At 42.5% G+C, this 21,181-nt stretch overlaps 1 protein-coding gene across 1 annotated transcript; it reads left to right on the forward strand.

Annotated features, from left to right (window-relative positions):
• Positions 1 to 697: 697 nt before the first annotated feature.
• LOC120991963 (gastrula zinc finger protein XlCGF26.1-like) lies at positions 698 to 9,130 on the forward strand. Its single transcript, XM_040420722.1, has 2 exons — positions 698 to 747; positions 6,957 to 9,130. The coding sequence occupies exons 1-2, from the start codon at positions 714 to 716 to the stop codon at positions 8,885 to 8,887; spliced, it is 1,965 nt and encodes a 654-aa protein (XP_040276656.1). The 5' UTR covers positions 698 to 713; the 3' UTR covers positions 8,888 to 9,130.
• Positions 9,131 to 21,181: the final 12,051 nt, after the last annotated feature.

Consider the following 21,181-nt stretch of genomic DNA (forward strand, 5'->3'; position numbering starts at 1 on the left):
GCAGAAGAATATTAGACCTCACCTTGGAGATCATCTCCCTGCTGAGCGGAGAGGTAAACTTTTCTAGATTTCTCTCCTCTTTATTGTATTCTGTAACAAGTCAGACATAGGGAAGGATAATCCATCATAGGAAGTGATAGGAAGAGTCCAGGGTCCTGGAGAACGGCCTCCAGACCTTCCAAGTGATGGAGAACCGGAAGATCAGCCCCCAATATGGTGAGTGATGTGTCATGTGACCAATAGTCATGTTGTAGGAGCCATGAGGAGGTAAGTAGGCACGTTGTACCAGGAGGAGAGGGCCGGAGGAGACCACATGGCCCCTGAAGGGTTTATTCCCTAAGTGTCTCTCTCCATCCACAGGAGTACACAATAGTGAAGAAGACATCGGGTGACTGTGTGACTCCCATCATCCATCTCCAGGAGTCAGGAGGGCGGAGCAGGACCCCTCCCCCCATCACAGAGCCTCCCCCTCACCCCCTGATACATGAGCAGAAGATCCTAGAACTCACCCACAAGATGATGGAGCTGCTGACTGGAGAGGTGACACTGCTGGGAATGCTGGGAAATTCTCCAGTAACAGCACTGGAGGGGTCTGGGTGATGACGGTGTCATTGTGTTGTCAGGTTCCTATAAGGTGTCAGGACGTCACTGTCTATTTCTCCATGGAGGAGTGGGAGTATATAGAAGGACACAAGGACCTGTACAAGGAGGCCATGATGGAGGAGCACCAGCCTCTTATATCACAAGGTAAGAGCCGTCATGTGCAGTGTGTACACGTGTGTGCAGTGACATGTAATGGAGGAGCACCAGCCTCTTATATCACAAGGTAAGAGCCGTCATGTGCAGTGTGTACACGTGTGTGCAGTGACATGTAATGGAGGAGCACCAGCCTCTTATATCACACGGTAAGAGCCGTCATGTGCAGTGTATACACGTGTGTGCAGTGACATGTAATGGAGGAGCACCAGCCTCTTATATCACAAGGTAAGAGCCGTCATGTGCAGTGTATACACGTGTGTGCAGTGACATGTAATGGAGGAGCACCAGCCTCTTATATCACAAGGTAAGAGCCGTCATGTGCAGTGTATACACGTGTGTGCAGTGACATGTAATGGAGGAGCACCAGCCTCTTATATCACAAGGTAAGACCCGTCATGTGCAGTGTATACACGTGTGTGCAGTGACATGTAATGGAGGAGCACCAGCCTCTTATATCACAAGGTAAGAGCCGTCATGTGCAGTGTATACACGTGTGTGCAGTGACATGTAATGGAGGAGCACCAGCCTCTTATATCACAAGGTAAGACCCGTCATGTGCAGTGACATGTAATGGAGGAGCACCAGCCTCTTATATCACAAGGTAAGAGCCGTCATGTGCAGTGTGTACACGTGTGTGCAGTGACATGTAATGGAGGAGCACCAGCCTCTTATATCACAAGGTAAGAGCCGTCATGTGCAGTGTATACACGTGTGTGCAGTGACATGTAATGGAGGAGCACCAGCCTCTTATATCACAAGGTAAGAGCCGTCATGTGCAGTGTATACACGTGTGTGCAGTGACATGTAATGGAGGAGCACCAGGCTCTTATATCACAGGGTAAGAGCCGTCATGTGCAGTGTATACACGTGTGTGCAGTGACATGTAATGGAGGAACACCAACCTCTTATATCACAGGGTAAGAGCCGTCATGTGCAGTGTATACACGTGTGTGCAGTGACATGTAATGGAGGAGCACCAGCCTCTTATATCACAAGGTAAGAGCCATCATGTGCAGTGTATACACGTGTGTGCAGTGATATGTAATGGAGGAGCACCAGCCTCTTATATCACAAGGTAAGACCCGTCATGTGCAGTGTATACACGTGTGTGTGCAGTGACGTGTAATGGAGGAGCACCAGCCTCTTATATTACAAGGTAAGAGCCGTCATGTGCAGTGTATACACGTGTGTGCAGTGACATGTAATGGAGGAGCACCAGCCTCTTATATCCCAGGGTAAGACCCGTCATGTGCAGTGTATACACGTGTGTGCAGTGACATGTAATGGAGGAGCACCAGCCTCTTATATCACAAGGTAAGACCCGTCATGTGCAGTGTGTACACGTGTGTGCAGTGACATGTAATGGAGGAGCATCATAGTTTCTTCTCACGTTACATTAGAGTCTATGTGTGCTTTATATATGACATCCAATGACTTACGCCGGTCCAATCTAGAACTTGCCTCCACCTCCGGCTCTGTTTTTCACTGTGGCACAGACCCTATTATGGAATTCTTACTGAGTTACACATTTCATGCAGACTGTACTTTCACACTGTGCATTTCATCTGACATTTCAGTTTCCTCAGTGAGTAAAGTGGAGAAAATATATTTCATACATTTGCTTTCCCCTCATCACTCTCTACAACCCCTCCCTCATCACTCTCTACAACCCCTCCCTCATCACCCTCTACAACCCCTCCCTCATCACCCTCTACAACCCCTCCCTCATCACTCTCTACAACACCTCCCTCATCACCCTCTACAACCCCTCCCTCATCACTCTCTACAACCCCTCCCTCATCACTCTCTACAACCCCTCCCTCATCACCCTCTACAACCCCTCCCTTATCACTCTCTACAACCCCTCCCTCATCACTCTCTACAACCCCTCCCTCATCACTCTCTACAACTCTCCCTCATCACCCTCTACAACCCCTCCCTCATCACCCTCTACAACCCCTCCCTCATCACTCTCTACAACCCCTCCCTCATCACTCTCTACAACCCCTCCCTCATCACTCTCTACAACCCCTCCCTCATCACTCTCTACAACCCCTCCCTCATCACTCTCTTCAACCCCTCCCTCATCACTCTCTTCAACCCCTCCCTCATCACTCTCTACAACCCCTCCCTCATCACCCTCTACAACCCCTCCCTCATCACTCTCTACAACTCTCCCTCATCACCCTCTACAACCCCTCCCTCATCACTCTCTACAACCCCTCCCTCATCACTCTCTACAACCCCTCCCTCATCACTCTCTACAACCCCTCCCTCATCACTCTCTACAACCCCTCCCTCATCACTCTCTACAACCCCTCCCTCATCACTCTCTACAACCCCTTCCTCATCACTCTCTTCAACCCCTCCCTCATCACTCTCTACAACCCCTCCCTCATCACCCTCTACAACCCCTCCCTCATCACTCTCTACAACCCCTCCCTCATCACCCTCTACAACCCCTCCCTCATCACTCTATACAACCCCTCCCTCATCACTCTCTACAACCCCTCCCTCATCCCTCTCTACAACCCCTCCCTCATCACTCTCTACAACCCCTCCCTCATCACCCTCTACAACCCCTCCCTCATCCCTCTCTACAACCCCTCCCTCATCACTCTCTACAACCCCTCCCTCATCACCCTCTACAACCCCTCCCTCATCACCCTCTACAACCCCTCCCTCATCACTCTCTACAACCCCTCCCTCATCACCCTCTACAACCCCTTCCTCATCACTCTCTACAACCCCTTCCTCATCACTCTCTACAACCCCTCCCTCATCACCCTCTACAACCCCTCCCTCATCACCCGCTACAACCCCTCCCTCATCACTCTCTACAACCCCTCCCTCATCACCCTCTACAACCCCTCCCTCATCACTCTCTACAACCCCTCCCTCATCACCCTCTACAACCCCTCCCTCATCACTCTCTACAACCCCTCCCTCATCACTCTCTACAACCCCTCCCTCATCACTCTCTACAACCCCTCCCTCATCACTCTCTACAACCCCTCCCTCATCATTTCTTAAAGACCCAACAGTTTCAGTGTTAACCTTTTTACCATGTATGTTATTGAAGAACATTTTCAGGTTAGTTTTCCTCTATTTGCCGGTGATCCTCTCTGTCTCCAATTTGGCTGCTTTTCTCTGTCTTTTACATATTCAATTTTTTCCTTATAGTTTTTTTTAGTGCTTCTTCACTACCTTCCTGATTTAGTAATTTAAATTATTTTGTTTTGTTATTTATTGCTCCTCTATATTTGTATTTATCCACATCATTCGCATAGGATATGTACCTATCACAATAAAACTTTAGGATGTTTTTAAAAATTTCCCGGTCTTTTACGGCAGTTGCTGTGGAACGACTGTGTCAACCACCAGACTTGACTAATTTGGCTTATTCTAAGGGTGTTCTCCTGGAGATCCTCTGGTATTCATATGTTAATCCCTGTAAAGGGATCTGGATTTCGTGGCAGGGATGCCACCAGGCCACTACTTCCTGGAGTAGTCTCTGTGTGGGGCACCAAGAGGTCACGCAAAATTTGTAGTCGGCGGCAGGCCCAGGTAAGGGCAGGCAGATTATGTGCAATAAGGCAAACGGTCCGAGGGCAGGCAGCAAAGGGTCAATATGAAGGTCAGTCAGCAGAGAATTGGTATCCAGTAAACAGGCAGACAAATGAATACAGCACACCTTTACAGAAAACTAGCAAGCTAGACAACATTTTGTCTTCCCACTGAAGAAGGTGCCTGAAGTACCCTAGGTTTGCAGCCATTAGCCGGTTGAAGATTCGCATGCATGTGCTGGCCCTTTGAGATCAGGAGGGAGCACACGCGCCTGCCCTACAGGCAGCCAGGCTAAGTTGAGACAACTCTAGTGATTGTGCCTGCCGCAAGGAAGTTGCAGAAGACCAATGGGTCCAGGCCGCTGGAGAAAACACTGCAGATAAGTGGAATATGGGCCAGTCTGTCGGAAAATGTATTGTTTGCTGGGTGCTGCAGTGTCATCCACAGTATGTAGGTAAGTACTCCACTTATCTCCTGAAATCTTAAATAATGAGATTCCTCTGACAGCCCACGAGGATGTCTACCTGCCCAAAGATTAGTTGATTCATATAAGAATCCATGTTGCCAGAATTACGTGGCTGATATCACAGTAGACTGACAACCTTCTGTCATGTCTGAATTAGTTACCATCATTAGGAAAGAGCAAAGTGCACTAACCTCTCCCGCTAATTGTCTGGTGGAGAAGGTATTCAATCACCTGCACTCAAGACCAGTGGTTGATGTAAGTTTCTTGTTTTACTTAATTGGTTTTATGCCCTTATGACCTGTGTGGCCTGTTGACCCTACCTCAACTCCAATCTTCTAGATCCATAATTGTTAGAAACACTCTTTCATGTTCAATTATTGTAGACACAGGCGTCTCAGTGATGATTACCTGCACTCATGGGACACTTCATCAGGTCCAACTTTTAGTTCTTCATAGGACGACTTTAAATATGTTTCTTTCAGGCATTTTTTTTATCTCCTGCAGAGAAACTTGTGGGGAAAAAACAGCAGTAGAGCCTGTTCTGTTGAAAAAAGATATGCAAACCTCCCACAACCCTAAAAATGCTCAAACATAATGCACTGTAGACTTAGGGCTCTTTCATACAAGTGTGTTCCTTGTGGGAATCATGCTCCATATGAGAGAGGGATCTTGCATTCTGGACTGAAAGCGCACAGCATTATCATGATTGATTGTGGGATTGGTGATGACACTGAGGCCTGGATGAAACGGTCTCTGCCTGTACTATATCTGTATTCTGTGACCGTGCTTCACTAAAGAAGAGCTGTACCAGATGTGAGGCTGCGGGTTTCTTGGGCGATGAGCAAAACTAATTGTCACACCACCCTTGAGTACTTTCACATATATAGCGCTTTTAGGAAAAATGCTGCTTTATATTGCTGCTTTGCAACAGTGAGTCATGAAATACACTAGAAACAGTAGGGTTTTTTGTGTGTGTTTTTTTTCCTTGCTTTTGGTGCCTTTTATGTTTTCTTTTAACTTTGCACGGTGTAGTTATGGTGGATTTTTTTTGGCATGTTTTCTCATAGAATGCTCTATAAAAAAAAAAACTTGACCAAAAATATGCTACCCAAAAAGAATGCTTTTCAAAAATGTTTTATGCCATTTTTTTTACAATCCCCAAAATTTTTTTATAAAAGTGTCTGCAAAGGAAGTGTTTTCATATGCACCTTTCTTTGGCAAAAAAAAAAAAAAAAGACTAAGAGGGTCATTTATTAAGGCCGACGTGCTCTGGAGGGGGATCTTCTGAAGTTATGAAGAGCCTCTACATAACTTCAGCACATCCACCGACGGTCTGAATCTACAACAGTTTCCTTGCTGGCTTAAATTTTCTACACCTAAAACAGGCGACAGCCGGCCCGTCCTCTTCCCCACGCTCCCGTCTTTAGACCTGGCGTGAGCGGGGATAAGTCGCTGATTGCGGTGCAAATAACCTTTTGAGCCGCAATCTGCACCAGAAATATACCACAAATAGACGAATCTCTGCTAGTAAATGATGGTCTAAATTTTTGTGACATTGTTGATACCGTTTTCTGAGCCAAATCCAGGAGAGGATCCAGCAGGTAGGAGTTTGTCCTTTCTTTGTAATTCCCATCCTTTTGAATCTACTTATGGTTTTGGCTAAAACAAAAAAAACTGAATGAAAAACTGCCACAGGATCTTACCAAAAAAGCCATATGAAACCACACCCAGGATTGAATCATTTTGTTGCAATATTTTTAGCCAAGAGTGGTTTCTGAAGGAACATTTTAGTTACGTTCACATTGCTGGCACGTAAATGCAGTAGTCTGTTCTGGCAGAACATGCCTCAGTATTTCTATGGGAGAAAGATGGCATTTATGCTTGATCCCCCTTCAGATCCTATTATAGTCAATAGGGATCCGACAGTGTGTAGCTATGCCAGATATGGTAACTTCTGTAATCTGTCCTCTGCTGGAACAGTCTACTAAATTTATATGCCGAATGCATATGTGAATATGGCCTGATACTACTTTGTGCTTGATCTAGTTGACCTCAAACCATATCAGAACCTTCATTTGTGTTTGCAGCCTAATGAGAATATTAAACATTTGTCTGCTTTGTGGTTTGAAAAAAAAAAAACTAAATTGATTTGTAATTCTAACAGAAAATCCCTCTGAGGAAAACTTCATGTTATCAATAAATTATAACGTAGAAGATGAAGATATCATGTTGCTCTCTTCAGGAAAAAGCCTCATTACCCTGAATGTACATCCAGGACCACACAGTACAGATGAATCACATAATCCTCCAAATCATGAAGAACTTTCTCCTGACGGATCACAGAATGTTACCACGCATACAGGTCAGAAAGAGGATAAAAAATGTCAATCTCGTACTGGGGTGAAGCGATTCTCCTGTTCAGAATGTGGAAAGTGCTTTACAAAGAGACAGACTCTTGTGATACATGAACGAAGTCATACAGGAGAGAAACCATATTCATGTTCAGAGTGTGGCAAGTGCTTTACAAGGAAACCATCTCTTGTGATACATGAGAGAAGTCACACAGGAGAGAAACCGTATTCATGTTCAGAATGTGGAAAGTGCTTTGTTATTAAAGCCAAACTTAAGGATCATCAGAGAATTCACTCTGGGGAAAAACCGTATTCATGTCCACAATGTGGGAAATGTTTTACAAAGAAATCTAATCTTGATAGGCATGAGAGAATTCACACAGGAGAGAAACCATATTCATGTGCAGAATGTGGGAAATGTTTTGATTTTCAAGCCAGTCTTAAAGACCATCAGAGGATTCATACAGGAGAAAAAACATATTTGTGTTCAGAATGTGGTAAATATTTTTTTAGTAAAGCCAGTCTTAAATACCATCAGAGAAGTCACCCAGAATATAAACCATATTCATGTTCAGAATGTACGAAGTGTTTTACAGAGAAATCAAATCTTGTTAGACATCAGAGAAGTCACACAGGAGAGAAACCGTATTCATGTTCAGAATGTGAAAAATGTTTTATTACTAAACCCAAACTTAGAGACCATCAGAGAACTCACACGGGAGAAAAACCATACACATGTTCAGAATGTCTGAAATGTTTTAATTTTAAAGCCACTCTTAAAGACCATCAGAAAATTCACACAGGAGAAAAACCATATTCATGTTCAGAATGTGGGAAATGTTTTATTAGGAAAGCCAGTCTTAAAGACCATCAGAGGAGTCACACAGGAGAAAAACCATACTCCTGTTCAGAATGTGGGAAATGTTTTAATTTTAAAGCCACTCTTAAAGACCATCAGAAAATTCACACAGGAGAAAAACCATATTCATGTTCAGAATGTGGGAAATGTTTTATTAGTAAAGCCCGTCTTAAATCGCATCAGATAATTCACTCAGGAAGTAAACCGTATTCATGTCCAGAATGTGGGAAATGTTTTACAAATAAACCAAATCTTGAAAGACATGAGAGAAGTCACACAGGAGAGAAACCATATTCGTGTTCAGAATGTGGAAAATGGTTCATTACTAAACCCAAACTTATAGAACATCAGAGGAGTCACACAGGTGATAAACCTTATTCATGTGCAGAATGTGGGAAAAGTTTTGCTTTTAAAGCCAGTCTTAAAGAGCATCAGAAAGTTCACACAGGAGAAAAACCATATTCATGTTCAGAATGCGAGAAATGTTTTCTTAGTAAAGCTAGTCTTAAAGACCATCAGAGGAGTCACACAGGAGAAAAACCATATTCATGTTCTGAATGCGGAGAACGTTTTTTTAGTAAATCTAGTCTTAAATACCATCAGAGTAGTCACCCAGGATATAAACCATATTCATGTCCAGAATGTATGAAGTGTTTTACAGAGAAATCAAATCTTGTTAGACATCAGAGAAGTCACACAGGAGAGAAGCCGTATTCATGTTCAGAATGTGGAAAGTGTTTTATTACTAAACCCAAACTTAGAGACCATCAGAGAATTCACACAGGTGAAAAACCATATTCATGTTCAGAATGTGGGAAGTGTTTTATTTTTCAAGCCAGTCTTAAATACCATCAGAGAAGTCACACAGGAGAGAAGCCTTTTTGATGTTTATTATGTGGAAAATGTTTTACAAGGAAATACAATTTTGCATCTGAGAGAATTCACACAAAGAAACCATGTTCTTGTTTGAAATGTAGGAAATACAAAATAACAAAAAAAAAGCTAATTAAAAGAGCACCTCGGCCTTTTTACCGACATTACAGCCGACAAGAGGGTTTATTTCTGTGGTGGAATTATACTGGATCTGCCAAATGCCCATATTCAACTGTGAAAGAGATCCAAGGAGTAAAAATATTGTGGATATAAGGAAGAGAAGAGCCTTGTCCCCGTCCCCCCCCTTCCCCCCCAGAGCAGTGAAGATGAATTGTTCCCATGGACCTTGCCTCTTATCACTGTATTCACACCTCCACCCACACTGCAGGAGAATCTAGAGTGACATGGGGAAAAATAACTCAATTCCATGAATTTTAAAAAAAATATATGTGAATATTTTAGTATTTGATCATCATACAAATGTTATTAAACAATAAAGGAGATGGATTTGAGCAAATACCCTAGCAAACTGACTTTACAATCATTTATTAACCAGTAACAATTTTTTTCCCTAGTACGTTGCAGCTTTTTAAGTTGTGTTCCCTTTCCATTAACTTCATTGTGAAATAGGTGATATATCATTTTCAGAGGTGGGGCTAGAAGGTGCAGTGTCAGACAGCACAGAATTTTTTTTGAGTTTGTTTTGGCTTTTTTTAGTTTGCACTTTGTGGCCACCATATGGCCATACAAGACCTTTGTAGGGTGGCATTTTACTTTTACATTTTTTATTGCTGATTTCTCTGACTAGCCCCAGTTACAGGCAGAATTCAGCCTCATGAGTCACACTGTAGAGCTCAACTAGGTCTGCTAAGAATCAGCAGCTCGTGCTGTTTCCTGGCTTCCAGCGGTCACGATCTGTAGGACCAGAGCAGTAAGCAGCATTGCTGCTGCTTGATCTGTATACACAATGCTCATAGAGAATGAGAGATAGAGAAGGCAGGGATAGTTAAAAATGGTCTTAGTGTGCAGCTGCCATCTTTGCATTCGGAGAGCTCTGAGGTCTTTACAAAAGTTATGGATTCTTATAAGCCTGGAATGGGAAGATGGGCAAATAATTGGATTTCAATCATTCTACTGTCCAAAAAACTATAAGTAGCGATTTCAAATAACTGAAATCTGGCCCGGGCCAGTCTGTCTCAATAAGATCAGCCTGATGGCAGAGCACAAGATGCTAAGAGAATTGTTTAACCCCTTGGCCTTCAGGGCGCAGCCCCATTTTTCATATCCAACACTAATGACGCTATGAGGTAATAACTTTAGAATGCTTTTAATCATCCAGTAGATGCTAGTGTAAATTTAGATTGAAATTTTTTATTTATAAAAAAATCTCCTAAATTTAATGAAAAGTTTATCAAATTTTCAATTTTCCAAATTGAATTTATCTTGCTTGAAGACGGTCATAGCTCACAAAATACCATATTTTTCAGCCTATAAGATGCATTATTTAGTTAGAAAGTACCTGCATCTTATAGTCCGCAGTCAGGGCGGTCTATCAGTACCAGACCCTCCTGGGGGTTATTACCCTAGTGTTATGTTATGCATGTTTCTGATGTGGGTCTTCATTTATGTTCAGGTGTCTAAAGAGGCCAACAGAAAGAGCTCCAAAGCCAAGGAGAGGGGTTGTGCATAAATGATGACCCACATCAGAAACATGCATAACAAGTATCACTGGAGTAAGAGAAAGCTACCCTCTGCTTAGGCTAAGTCCCTGTGTCAGAGCTGCAAGTTGATGGATGAGGAAGACACGTTCCTGATAGGGAAAATTAAGCAATTGATCCGTGATGGAGTTAAAGAGTCTGTTAGTGGCCTGCTGAACAGTCGACCTAGGGCCTCTAGAGCTGTGTATAGTCCTCCCTCCAGTGACAGCAAAGTGTTATCAGGATTGAAGGTGTAGGAGAGAGAAGTGGAATACAATTCAAAATCAGTGTTATGTAATGAATGAATGTTCTAGATCAGGGGTGGGCAACCTGCGACACTCCAGCTGTTGTGAAACTACAACTCTCACCATGCATACTTGCTTTGCTTTTCTCAGAACTCTCCTAGAAATAAATGGAGCATGCTGGGAATTGTAGTTTCAACAGCTTGTTTCCTGACCCTGTTCTAGAGGCTTTTGGTCAGATAGGAAGGTTTCTGGAAACAGTCCTACAGGTATTTAGAAGGAATGTTCCAGAGATTTCCATTGGCAGGACAAGTGTGTGATTTTGAAAAATGATTGAGTGAAGGGGTCATAAAACACAGCTATTGCTATTTAGACAATGGCCAGGGACTCTAAACAGTTGTGGTGTTGTTAAGGTAAACAATATGTGTTATGTAAGACCACTATGTATATGTCTCATCCTGCCGTCACCCTGTGTTGCAATTTGAAGACATGGGTTCCCTAAAGGATCCAATGGATACAAGGGCTGAAATTTATTTAAGAAAGAACTGGGAGGTGTCGTCAGCGGCTTTTAAACCCGCCATTGCTGCTACTTCTGTTGCCAGGTCCCTCAAGCTATGGATGGGACAGTTAGAGGCTCATATAAAAGGAGGTACTCCTAGAGAGAAATTATGTTCATTCCCTATGATCAATAGTGCCCTAGATTTTTTGGCTGATGCCTCTGCGTATTGTTTGTGATTATCAGCCAGGGCTATTGCCCTATTTAATTCAGCATGCAGAGCTAGTTGATTGAGGGGTTGGAATGGAGATATAAGTTCCATGTCTAAGTTATATGTCACCTGTTTCAGAGTGATTTTTTTGTTTGGGCCTGTACTAGATGATAGGAGGAAAGGGTTTCCCTCTACTAGTCTGCAGCCCTTTAGGAGTTCCTTTTGTCCCAAGAATAGAAGAGAGTATTTTATAGGAAACTACATATGAAATTGGGGAAGGGGGCCCCAAGAAATCCAAGTGGTTTATTTTTTCTTCTTCAGTTTCAATGCCTCTAAAAAGTAGTCCCAATGACACAAGGCCCCCGTGGGATGTTGACTAATGCAGTTTTTTCTCCACAATGACAAGAAATCTCCAACAGTCCCTGAATAAAGTCTATGATAGAGGAGAGACTGAAGCTAAACCTTTTGAGTCACTCAGGGGAGAGGTTCATTATCCCAGATTACTGTTCAGACCCCTTATAACAGAAGGCCATTGTGTCAGATGTGTTCTCTTCATAGGGAAGGAGGTTTTAGTCAGAGTCCCTGAGTAGGAGTTGACAAGAGGTTTTATTTAACTCTTTTCCTTGTAAGAAAACCAAATGGTTCCTTCCGAATGATAATAAACTCAATGCTTAAACCAGTATTCCTGAGAGTAGCAGTTCAGAGAGAAGACAGGATTCTCCACCTCCAATTCTGGGCCATTCCCTTCAGTTTGTCACAAGCCCCAAGAATTTTTACAAAGACTGTGGCAGAAATTAGGGCTCATGTGAGAAAGAAGGAGATGTAGTTGTAGTCCCCTACCTGGATGATTTGCACAGTGAGAACAGAGTCTTCAAAGGCAGATAAGTTTGGGTGAGAGATGTCTTACAAAGACTAGGATGGGAGTTAAATCTACAAAAATCGAATCTGTCCCCAGGTAAGAGATGCAAATTTTAGGGATAATTCTAGGTTCCCTATCTGAGAGATGCTTTTTGCCCCATCAGAAGCAGTTTTGATTCAGTCAAAAGTCTAGGAGCTACTTGTTCAGCAGTCAATTTCACTGACTATGTTGGTTCTGAGTCTAATGACTGCATCTATTGTTTCTACATCCTGGGCAGAAAAGGCTTCCGCATCTATCGAGCAAATTTGTAAGGGAGGTACCTGGAGTTCTCAGCATACCCTTTTTTAGACACTGAAGACACCAGCTTCCTTCTTTTTTTTTTTATTTAACATTTTTTATTGTTCACTGTTAGATAAAGTACATACAAGGCTATGTTCACAATAGTTCGCTGTGTACTTTTCTATTTCAGATCATTTTGCATCAAGAGTAAAAGTAACAATAGGAATACAATAACAGTAATAATCCCTCTTTTCCTCAATAATCCTCCCCTCCCTCCCCCTTCCATTATCCCTACTATCTGGATGTACGCAAACCGTCACTTTTTGATTCAATTATGTTATATCTATTTACATTAGCTAAAAGTAAGTGGTTGCTGAGAACCAGCATCATAATCATTGCAGCCCAGGCCTTGTAAAGAGTTAAATCTATATAGAAAAGTTCAGACGGCTCACTACTTGTAATCAGGGTCAGGTGCTCTGGTCTGATTTGAATCACCCTATTCAAAAGCAGATAAGTAAAAAGAAGGAACGACCAGTAAAAGAAGGAACGACCAGCACTCTTACAATGGGAGTAATGTGAGGCAACTATGTGAGGTTAACACTATTTAAGAACATTTATACAATTCATTAAAATTACAATTCATTGATACATAAAAAGCTCTCAAAAGTTCAAAATATATTAAAATGAACTGGATGGGATTGTAAGTCCAAGTATTATCTATTAGTGTCCTCCTGAGGTAGCTTTCGGTATGTTGTGGCTTTTACTCAATCTTAGAATGATGAAAAAAAGCACATGGAATAAAACGCACAGGTGGTAGTACAAGCGCATGAGATTAAAAGAAAGCGCATATAGTGATATTACAGCGCATAGATGGTCTCTCTGTAGTGTTCCGACATATGATATAGTTTGTTGGATGGCTAGTCGCTGTTTCGAGCTGGCTCTTATTACTGTGGCGTCCCACGTGTAAGTGTTCTGTGCTCTTGGTGTAATTCAAATCGTTTGTCGGATGCGAAATTTTTCGATTATACGAATTTTCGATGGTTTATATTTCGCAATGGAGTTGATCCGGGCGTTGTATCAGTCCGCAGCTGTTATGCTGTATACTCCAAGTGTCATAAAAATGATCTGTACAGAGGACATTTAGATGTAGAAGTCCTTTTCGTATAAGACGCATGGACGCATGCTCCAAGGACTTTTGCGAGCAAATATTTCTCAGCTTCTCCCAGACGCGTTTTGAAGTAATCACTACTTCTTCCTCAGTGGGAACCCTGACTATCTATGCGCTGTAATATCACTACAGGGAGTGCAGAATTATTAGGCAAGTTGTATTTTTGAGGATTAATTTTATTATTGAACAACAACCATGTTCTCAATGAACCCAAAAAACTCATTAATATCAAAGCTGAATATTTTTGGAAGTAGTTTTTAGTTTGTTTTTAGTTTTAGCTATTTTAGGGGGATATCTGTGTGTGCAGGTGACTATTACTGTGCATAATTATTAGGCAACTTAACAAAAAACAAATATATACCCATTTCAATTATTTATTTTTACCAGTGAAACCAATATAACATCTCAACATTCACAAATATACATTTCTGACATTCAAAAACAAAAACAGATCAGTGACCAATATAGCCACCTTTCTTTGCAAGGACACTCAAAAGCCTGCCATCCATGGATTCTGTCAGTGTTTTGATCTGTTCACCATCAACATTGCGTGCAGCAGCAACCACAGCCTCCCAGACACTGTTCAGAGAGGTGTACTGTTTTCCCTCCTTGTAAATCTCACATTTGATGATGGACCACAGGTTCTCAATGGGGTTCAGATCAGGTGAACAAGGAGGCCATATCATTAGATTTTCTTTTTTTATACCCTTTCTTGCCAGCCACGCTGTGGAGTACTTGGACGCGTGTGATGGAGCATTGTCCTGCATGAAAATCATGTTTTTCTTGAAGGATGCAGACTTCTTCCTGTACCACTGCTTGAAGAAGGTGTCTTCCAGAAACTGGCAGTAGGACTGGGAGTTGAGCTTGACTCCATCCTCAACCCGAAAAGGCCCCACAAGCTCATCTTTGATGATACCAGCCCAAACCAGTACTCCACCTCCACATTGCTGGCGTCTGAGTCGGACTGGAGCTCTCTGCCCTTTATCAATCCAGCCACGGGCCCATCCATCTGGCCCATCAAGACTCACTCTCATTTCATCAGTCCATAAAACCTTAGAAAAATCAGTCTTGAGATATTTCTTGGCCCAGTCTTGACGTTTCAGCTTGTGTGTCTTGTTCAGTGGTGGTCGTCTTTCAGCCTTTCTTACCTTGGCCATGTCTCTGAGTATTGCACACCTTGTGCTTTTGGGCACTCCAGTGATGTTGCAGCTCTGAAATATGGCCAAACTGGTGGCAAGTGGCATCTTGGCAGCTGCACGCTTGACTTTTCTCAGTTCATGGGCAGTTATTTTGCGCCTTGGTTTTTCCACACGCTTCTTGCGACCCTGTTGACTATTTTGAATGAAACGCTTGATTGTTCGATGATCACGCTTCAGAAGCTTTGCAATTTTAAGAGTGCTGCATCCCTCTGCAAGATATCTCACTATTTTTGACTTTTCTGAGCCTGTCAAGTCCTTCTTTTGACCCATTTTGCCAAAGGAAAGTAAGTTGCCTAATAATTATGCACACCTGATATAGGGTGTTGATGTCATTAGACCACACCCTTTCTCATTACAGAGATGCACATCACCTAATATGCTTAATTGGTAGTAGGCTTTCGAGCCTATACAGCTTGGAGTAAGACAACATGCATAAAGAGGATGATGTGGTCAAAATACTCATTTGCCTAATAATTCTGCACGCAGTGTATATGCACTTTCTTTTAATCTCATGCGCTTGTACTACCACCTGTGCGTTTTATTCCATGTGCTTTTTTTCATCCTTTTTTCATCATTCTAAGATTGAGTAAAAGCCACAACATACCGAAAGCTACCTCAGGAGGACACTAATAAATAATACTTGGACTTACAATCCCACCCAGTTCATTTTAATATATTTTTAACTTTTGAGAGCTTTTTATGTATCAATGAATTGTAATTTTAATGAATTGTATAAATGTTCTTAAATAGTGTTAACCTCACTCTATAGTTGCCTCACATTACTCCCATTGTAAGAGTGCCGGTCATTCCTTATTTTTAGGAGTCACATGTACATGAGAATAGTCATGGTTATTCATGAATTCCTGCTCTCGCGCCCACCTGCTGATGACTTAAGCCCCTTTCACACGAGCGAGTATTCCGCGCGGATGCGTTGCGGGAGGTGAACGCACAGCACCCGCACTGAATCCTGACCCATTCATTTCTATAGGGCTGTGCACATGAGCGTTGTTTTTCACGCATCACTTGTGCGTTGCGTGAAAATAGCAGCATGCTCCTCTTTGTGCGTTTTTCACGCAACGCTGGTCCCATAGAAATGAATGGGGCTGCGTGAAAATCATAGTGCATCCGGATGTCATGCGTTGCGTTGCGTTTTAAACGCAAGTAACTTAGCAACCCAGAATGGATTTCAGACAGGAAGTTGAGTTGCTCAGTGTGTGACTGAAGGCAGCACATGAGGCAGGAGTTGTGGTTTCATCAGCACACACTCTCCCAGCCCTTGCGGAGCTTTGATTTAAATAGCAAAAGCCATGCCAAAGACACCACGGCCAATGGATGTTGGTAGGCTGATAGTCCTTGTGCAAGAGAGGCCATGCATCTTGGATACGCGCAGTGATGACTACTATGATCGTTATAAAAAAGATCAGGCCTGGGTGGAAATAAGCAAGGAGTTTTTTCAATCCTGCTGCGAAAAAACACATGGCAAAAGCCGCCAGAATTTGGGTAAGTAGGCAATGTATACCTGTGTGATCCTTGCTGTCCTCCCTAGCATAGCACATGTCGTCTTTAATCCTCCCTAGCATAGCACATGCCGTCTTTAATCCTCCCTAGCATAGCACATGTCGTCTTTAATCCTCCCTAGCATAGCACATGTCGTCTTTAATCCTCCCAAGCATAGCACATGTCGTCTTTAATCCTCCCAAGCATAGCACATGTCGTCTTTAATCCTCCCAAGCATAGCACATGTCGTCTTTAATCCTCCCTAGCATAGCACATGTCGTCTTTAATCCTCCCTAGCATAGCACATGCCGTCTTTAATCCTCCCTAGCATAGCACATGCCGTCTTTAATCCTCCCTAGCATAGCACATGTCGTCTTTAATCCTCCCTAGCATAGCACATGCCGTCTTTAATCCTCCCTAGCATAGCACATGTCGTCTGTTATCCTCCCTAGCATAGCACATGTCGTCTTTAATCCTCCCTAGCATAGCACATGTCGTCTTTAATCCTCCCTAGCATAGCACATGTCGTCTTTAATCCTCCCTAGCATAGCACATGACGTCTTTAATCCTCCCTAGCAGGGACGTGCACAGATATTTAGAAGGGCAGGGGCTTTTAAGTTATTTAAAAAACCACAAATCTAACTATTTTGGTTTAACCGTACATATTATGGTAAAATGATGTCATTACAAGACTCTACAGACTCAAATATGCAAAGAGACAAAGCACTACAACTATTGTTCCTTTGCATACTTGTTTTGTTTAAAAGGACTTTAAATTATATACAATATATTACCAGGGCGACCACTGAGGGCAGACAGGCAATAAAGGAACTTAGGCAGCAGACGGAGTCAAACAGGCCGGCGCTTGCTCCCCTGCATTCATCCCGCTGGGGGGGGGGTGTGACGTGTCGTTGCAGACGTGCATCATGCATGTCTGTGACCCAGGCAGCCCCTGCGCTAGCCTTTAAAAGACCCTGTCACCCTGATCCTGCACTAGTGAGCGTGCGGACTGGTGAATAAATAGTGCTTTCCCTGGAGGAATGGATGGAAGCATTAAAGAGGCAGGGGCAGAAGGGGGCAGGGGCTCAAGCCCCCTTATCGAGCAGTATGTGTGCACGTCCCTGTTCCTTAGCATAGCACATGTCATATGTTCTAATTTGTAGGACTGTTTATTTTGGTTAATAAATGTTCTTTTTTTACTTTATTTTTAAAGTGGACGATGTCAAGAATCGTTGGCGGAGCTGCAGGGACCAGTTCCGCAAGGAAATGCATCACCATACGAGGAGTGGGTCCGGGGCCACCAAGAAAAGGCCATATATGTTCCGGAACCAACTGATGATCCTCCGTGAGGTCATGGAGCTGCGTCCGTAAGTTTATTTTACGCTATGACCACTAGATGTTTATCCATATACACTGTTTGTAGACTATGTAATTAAAGGGGTATTCCCATCTTAACACAATGGGGGCATATCACTAGGATATGCCACCATTGTCTGATAGCAGCTATATCAAGAACACGCCCATCTATGTGGGACTTCTGAGCAGAGTACGTTTGTAGCTGGTTCCTCCACTGCCCTGAATATTGTATGCTTAAAAGTAACTACAAAGTTAGGCAGTATATTTATTGTTAAGTTATGGACCCATCAGTGGAAGCCACCTTGATGCCTGGTAGATTGGCCCGACACGTATGTGCGCTAAGACCTTAAATGACTCATTTATAGTCGGTATTGTACCACTTTTATCTCGAATGACCCCCATTTCTTTCATCAATTGTTTGTATATCTAACGGTGTGCAGCCATTTTTTATTTTGGATTATGTTTGGTTCATGGATATGCACCTGTGATTATGAAGGTTCTAGTCTAAATTTTTTTGCTATATCACTAACATAGCGGGGATGTCACCACCAGACATCTGAGAAGCTCTGACAGACGTTCTTCAGAACCTCCCACTTGAGGTTTCTTTTGTTTTGCTTTAGTTTTCTCATCTCGTTAGCCTCTCTCAGCTGTCATGTAGTTGCACTGATTGCATCCCTTTAAATCCCTTCCCATACTGCATCACTTTGCGGTTTATACAACTTCCTGGAGTGTATGCATGCTGGATGCTACTACTGAGTCTAATACAGATAAGTTTTGTTCATTCATTTGTATTTTCCTGTTTGCTGGATCCCAGGAGACCCTGACTCCCTCCGTATCAAGTGTAGGGAGCCGGTGGTCGTGTCCCCTCACTATTATAGGGTGTTCAGGGGTTATACAGTCGAGGTACGAGGATATGCGATCTTCTACCATTGAGAATTTTGCATAGGCTGAGCAGTTAGGGAGAGAGCCAGGTCTGTTGCAGGGCTATCCCTTTGGTTCCTTAGTTTTGGATCCAGTCAGTCGGATCTTCCTTTTGTGTCTTTTAGTTTGCTGTACACCTTCCGTGACAGGGGATGGCTGGGGCTGGAGGAGGGCAGATTTGCCGGGGTACCTCCACCACCCAGCGCAAATTCCAGACTCTCCCATATAAATGAATGTACGTCAGCTGCACATGCGCAGTGCACTCTCCTTCAGTTTTGGCTCTCCCTTCTCACTATAGGTGCTGGTTCCATTGGTGTCACCCCCACCTTTAAGACAATGGGGGCATATCCGAGCAATATGGCTCTATTTTCTGAGATTATAAAAACACTTTAATGTTATATATGTTTAAAAAATGTTCATGTAAAATAGACATATTTGCAAATCAAAACCAACTGGAAAAATGTCTCCTTTTCCATGATGACATTTGCTTCAAAAACATGACAAGTGGTTTTAAAATGGTGTTTAGGGGCAGCGATGACACTTCTAATCTCCAAAATGTCATATGTTGTGTAGGTCATGTAGTACTATGTTGTATAAACTAATTGGATGATTATTGTAATATGTGACGTGAATAGTAATAATTGCAAATACTGTTCATCTTATAATTTAATGATTTTTGCATTCCTTTTAAAGGACAGAGGACAACCTACCGGAAGAAGAGGAGGAGTCTGCACCGCAGATGTCTAGTGCTTGTGAGGAAGAGACTCCCTCTGGTCCATCACAGGTGGACACAGCACCAGGACCAAGCACTGCACCATCCAGACCACCACCTGTTTCTGGAGCAGATTCCCCCCCCAGCCCTTTGTCTCTACCCAGCAGGCCCAGGCGACGGGCAACCACTCCTGGCGATCCAAATGTCAATACGCAGGTTATGGATTATTTAGCTAGAGCCCGGCATGAGGATGAATTTGATCATTATGTGCGTAGTATGGCCTCATATTTGCGCAGGCTGCCTCCAGAACGAATTTTGTTAACAAAAGCAGCACTAAATATCGTTTTGGATGCAGCCACTCCCCCCAATGACCCAAATGTCGTTTTCGAGGGCCTTGAAAATTGGCGGCTCCATGGGAACTTGTTTGACCCCCAACCAATGCCAGTTTCCCAGCCCTCACTGCCGGCTCCTCCACCAATGCAACCTCCAAGGGGACATTATGGGCCACCTACTCGCCAATATGGGCAACATTATAATGTTGATTCGGCATATGGGCAGTCTGCACCCATCTCTTCTCAGCCTGGCTCATAGCAGTACTCTGGCCCCCCTTCACAACCCCCCTACCTTGGGCCACAGTATCAGGCCCGACCATCACCATCTGGCCATTATACTAATTTATAAAAGTTATAATATTTATAATTTCTGTATGAAAAGATTTTTATTTTTTAAAAAGTCGATATATTGTTACTTATCTTTATTAAAGACATTGCATAGTTATATATCAGCAACACATACACAACATTAATAATAGTGTACTCTATGTTGTTAGATTGTTTTTTAATGAAGTCCAATACTATAGTACTGACAATATATGGTATTGGAAGATATACTGCATAGTAATATACTATACAGGTATCTTAGCCAAAAACAGTTAACGATATATATATATATATATATATATATATATATATATATATATACACACTGTGTTGATTGTTTGGACGATAACAGTACCCAGACTATTTAAAATGTATATTTCAGATAGATATTTAAATTAAAACACTTTATTAAACTGAATTTTATTTCGATTATACATATATACATAACATGGTCTCCAGAATTAAATGTCCTTTTAGACACACTATAGAAAACACAATACAGATGGAGTTATGTGCCATGACACATGTTAATGCGATTTTGGTGGGACCTCCAAATGCAGCAAAATCAAACTTTATTAAAACTGATGATGGGAAAGGATGCATACATGTGTTTTACAATTTAAAAAATGTGTAGGAATGAGGTATTAGTACATATTTCACATACTGTGTTTTAAACAGTATATATTTAAGCAAAATATGTAAGCTCGCAACCCACGTCAAGGGTCCTCATTATCTTGCAAGTCCCTAACTACCAAAAACAAAAGCTAACTAAAAGATATCCATCCAGGTAAAAATCGGCAAAAAAGTAAAACTAAAAATTCCATGAGTCACGGTCTACTGGTGAAAAGGTAAAGAACCTATTGGGGACATAAAATAATCAGAAAATAACTCCCGCACTCTCAGTCCAGCAGATCCTGATCCTCCAAGTCGGAAAGTGTCTCTTCCTGATGGCGGACTGTAGACTTGGGCGTCCTCATCAGGTATTGACTCATAGATACGTATGTAGTTGT

Source organism: Bufo bufo, chromosome 2 (genome assembly GCF_905171765.1).
Source record: "Bufo bufo chromosome 2, aBufBuf1.1, whole genome shotgun sequence".
NCBI classification, from domain to species: domain Eukaryota; kingdom Metazoa; phylum Chordata; class Amphibia; order Anura; family Bufonidae; genus Bufo; species Bufo bufo.

What these genes read in the sequence shown, in the direction of transcription:
- LOC120991963 (XM_040420722.1), top strand. Translation starts at nt 714, where the DNA reads ATGATGGAGGAGCACCAGCCTCTTATATCACAAG. An exon ending in CCAGCCTCTTATATCACAAG is followed by an intron (nt 748 to 6,956) that starts GTAAGAGCCGTC and finishes TAATTCTAACAG; the next exon opens with AAAATCCCTCTGAGGAAAAC.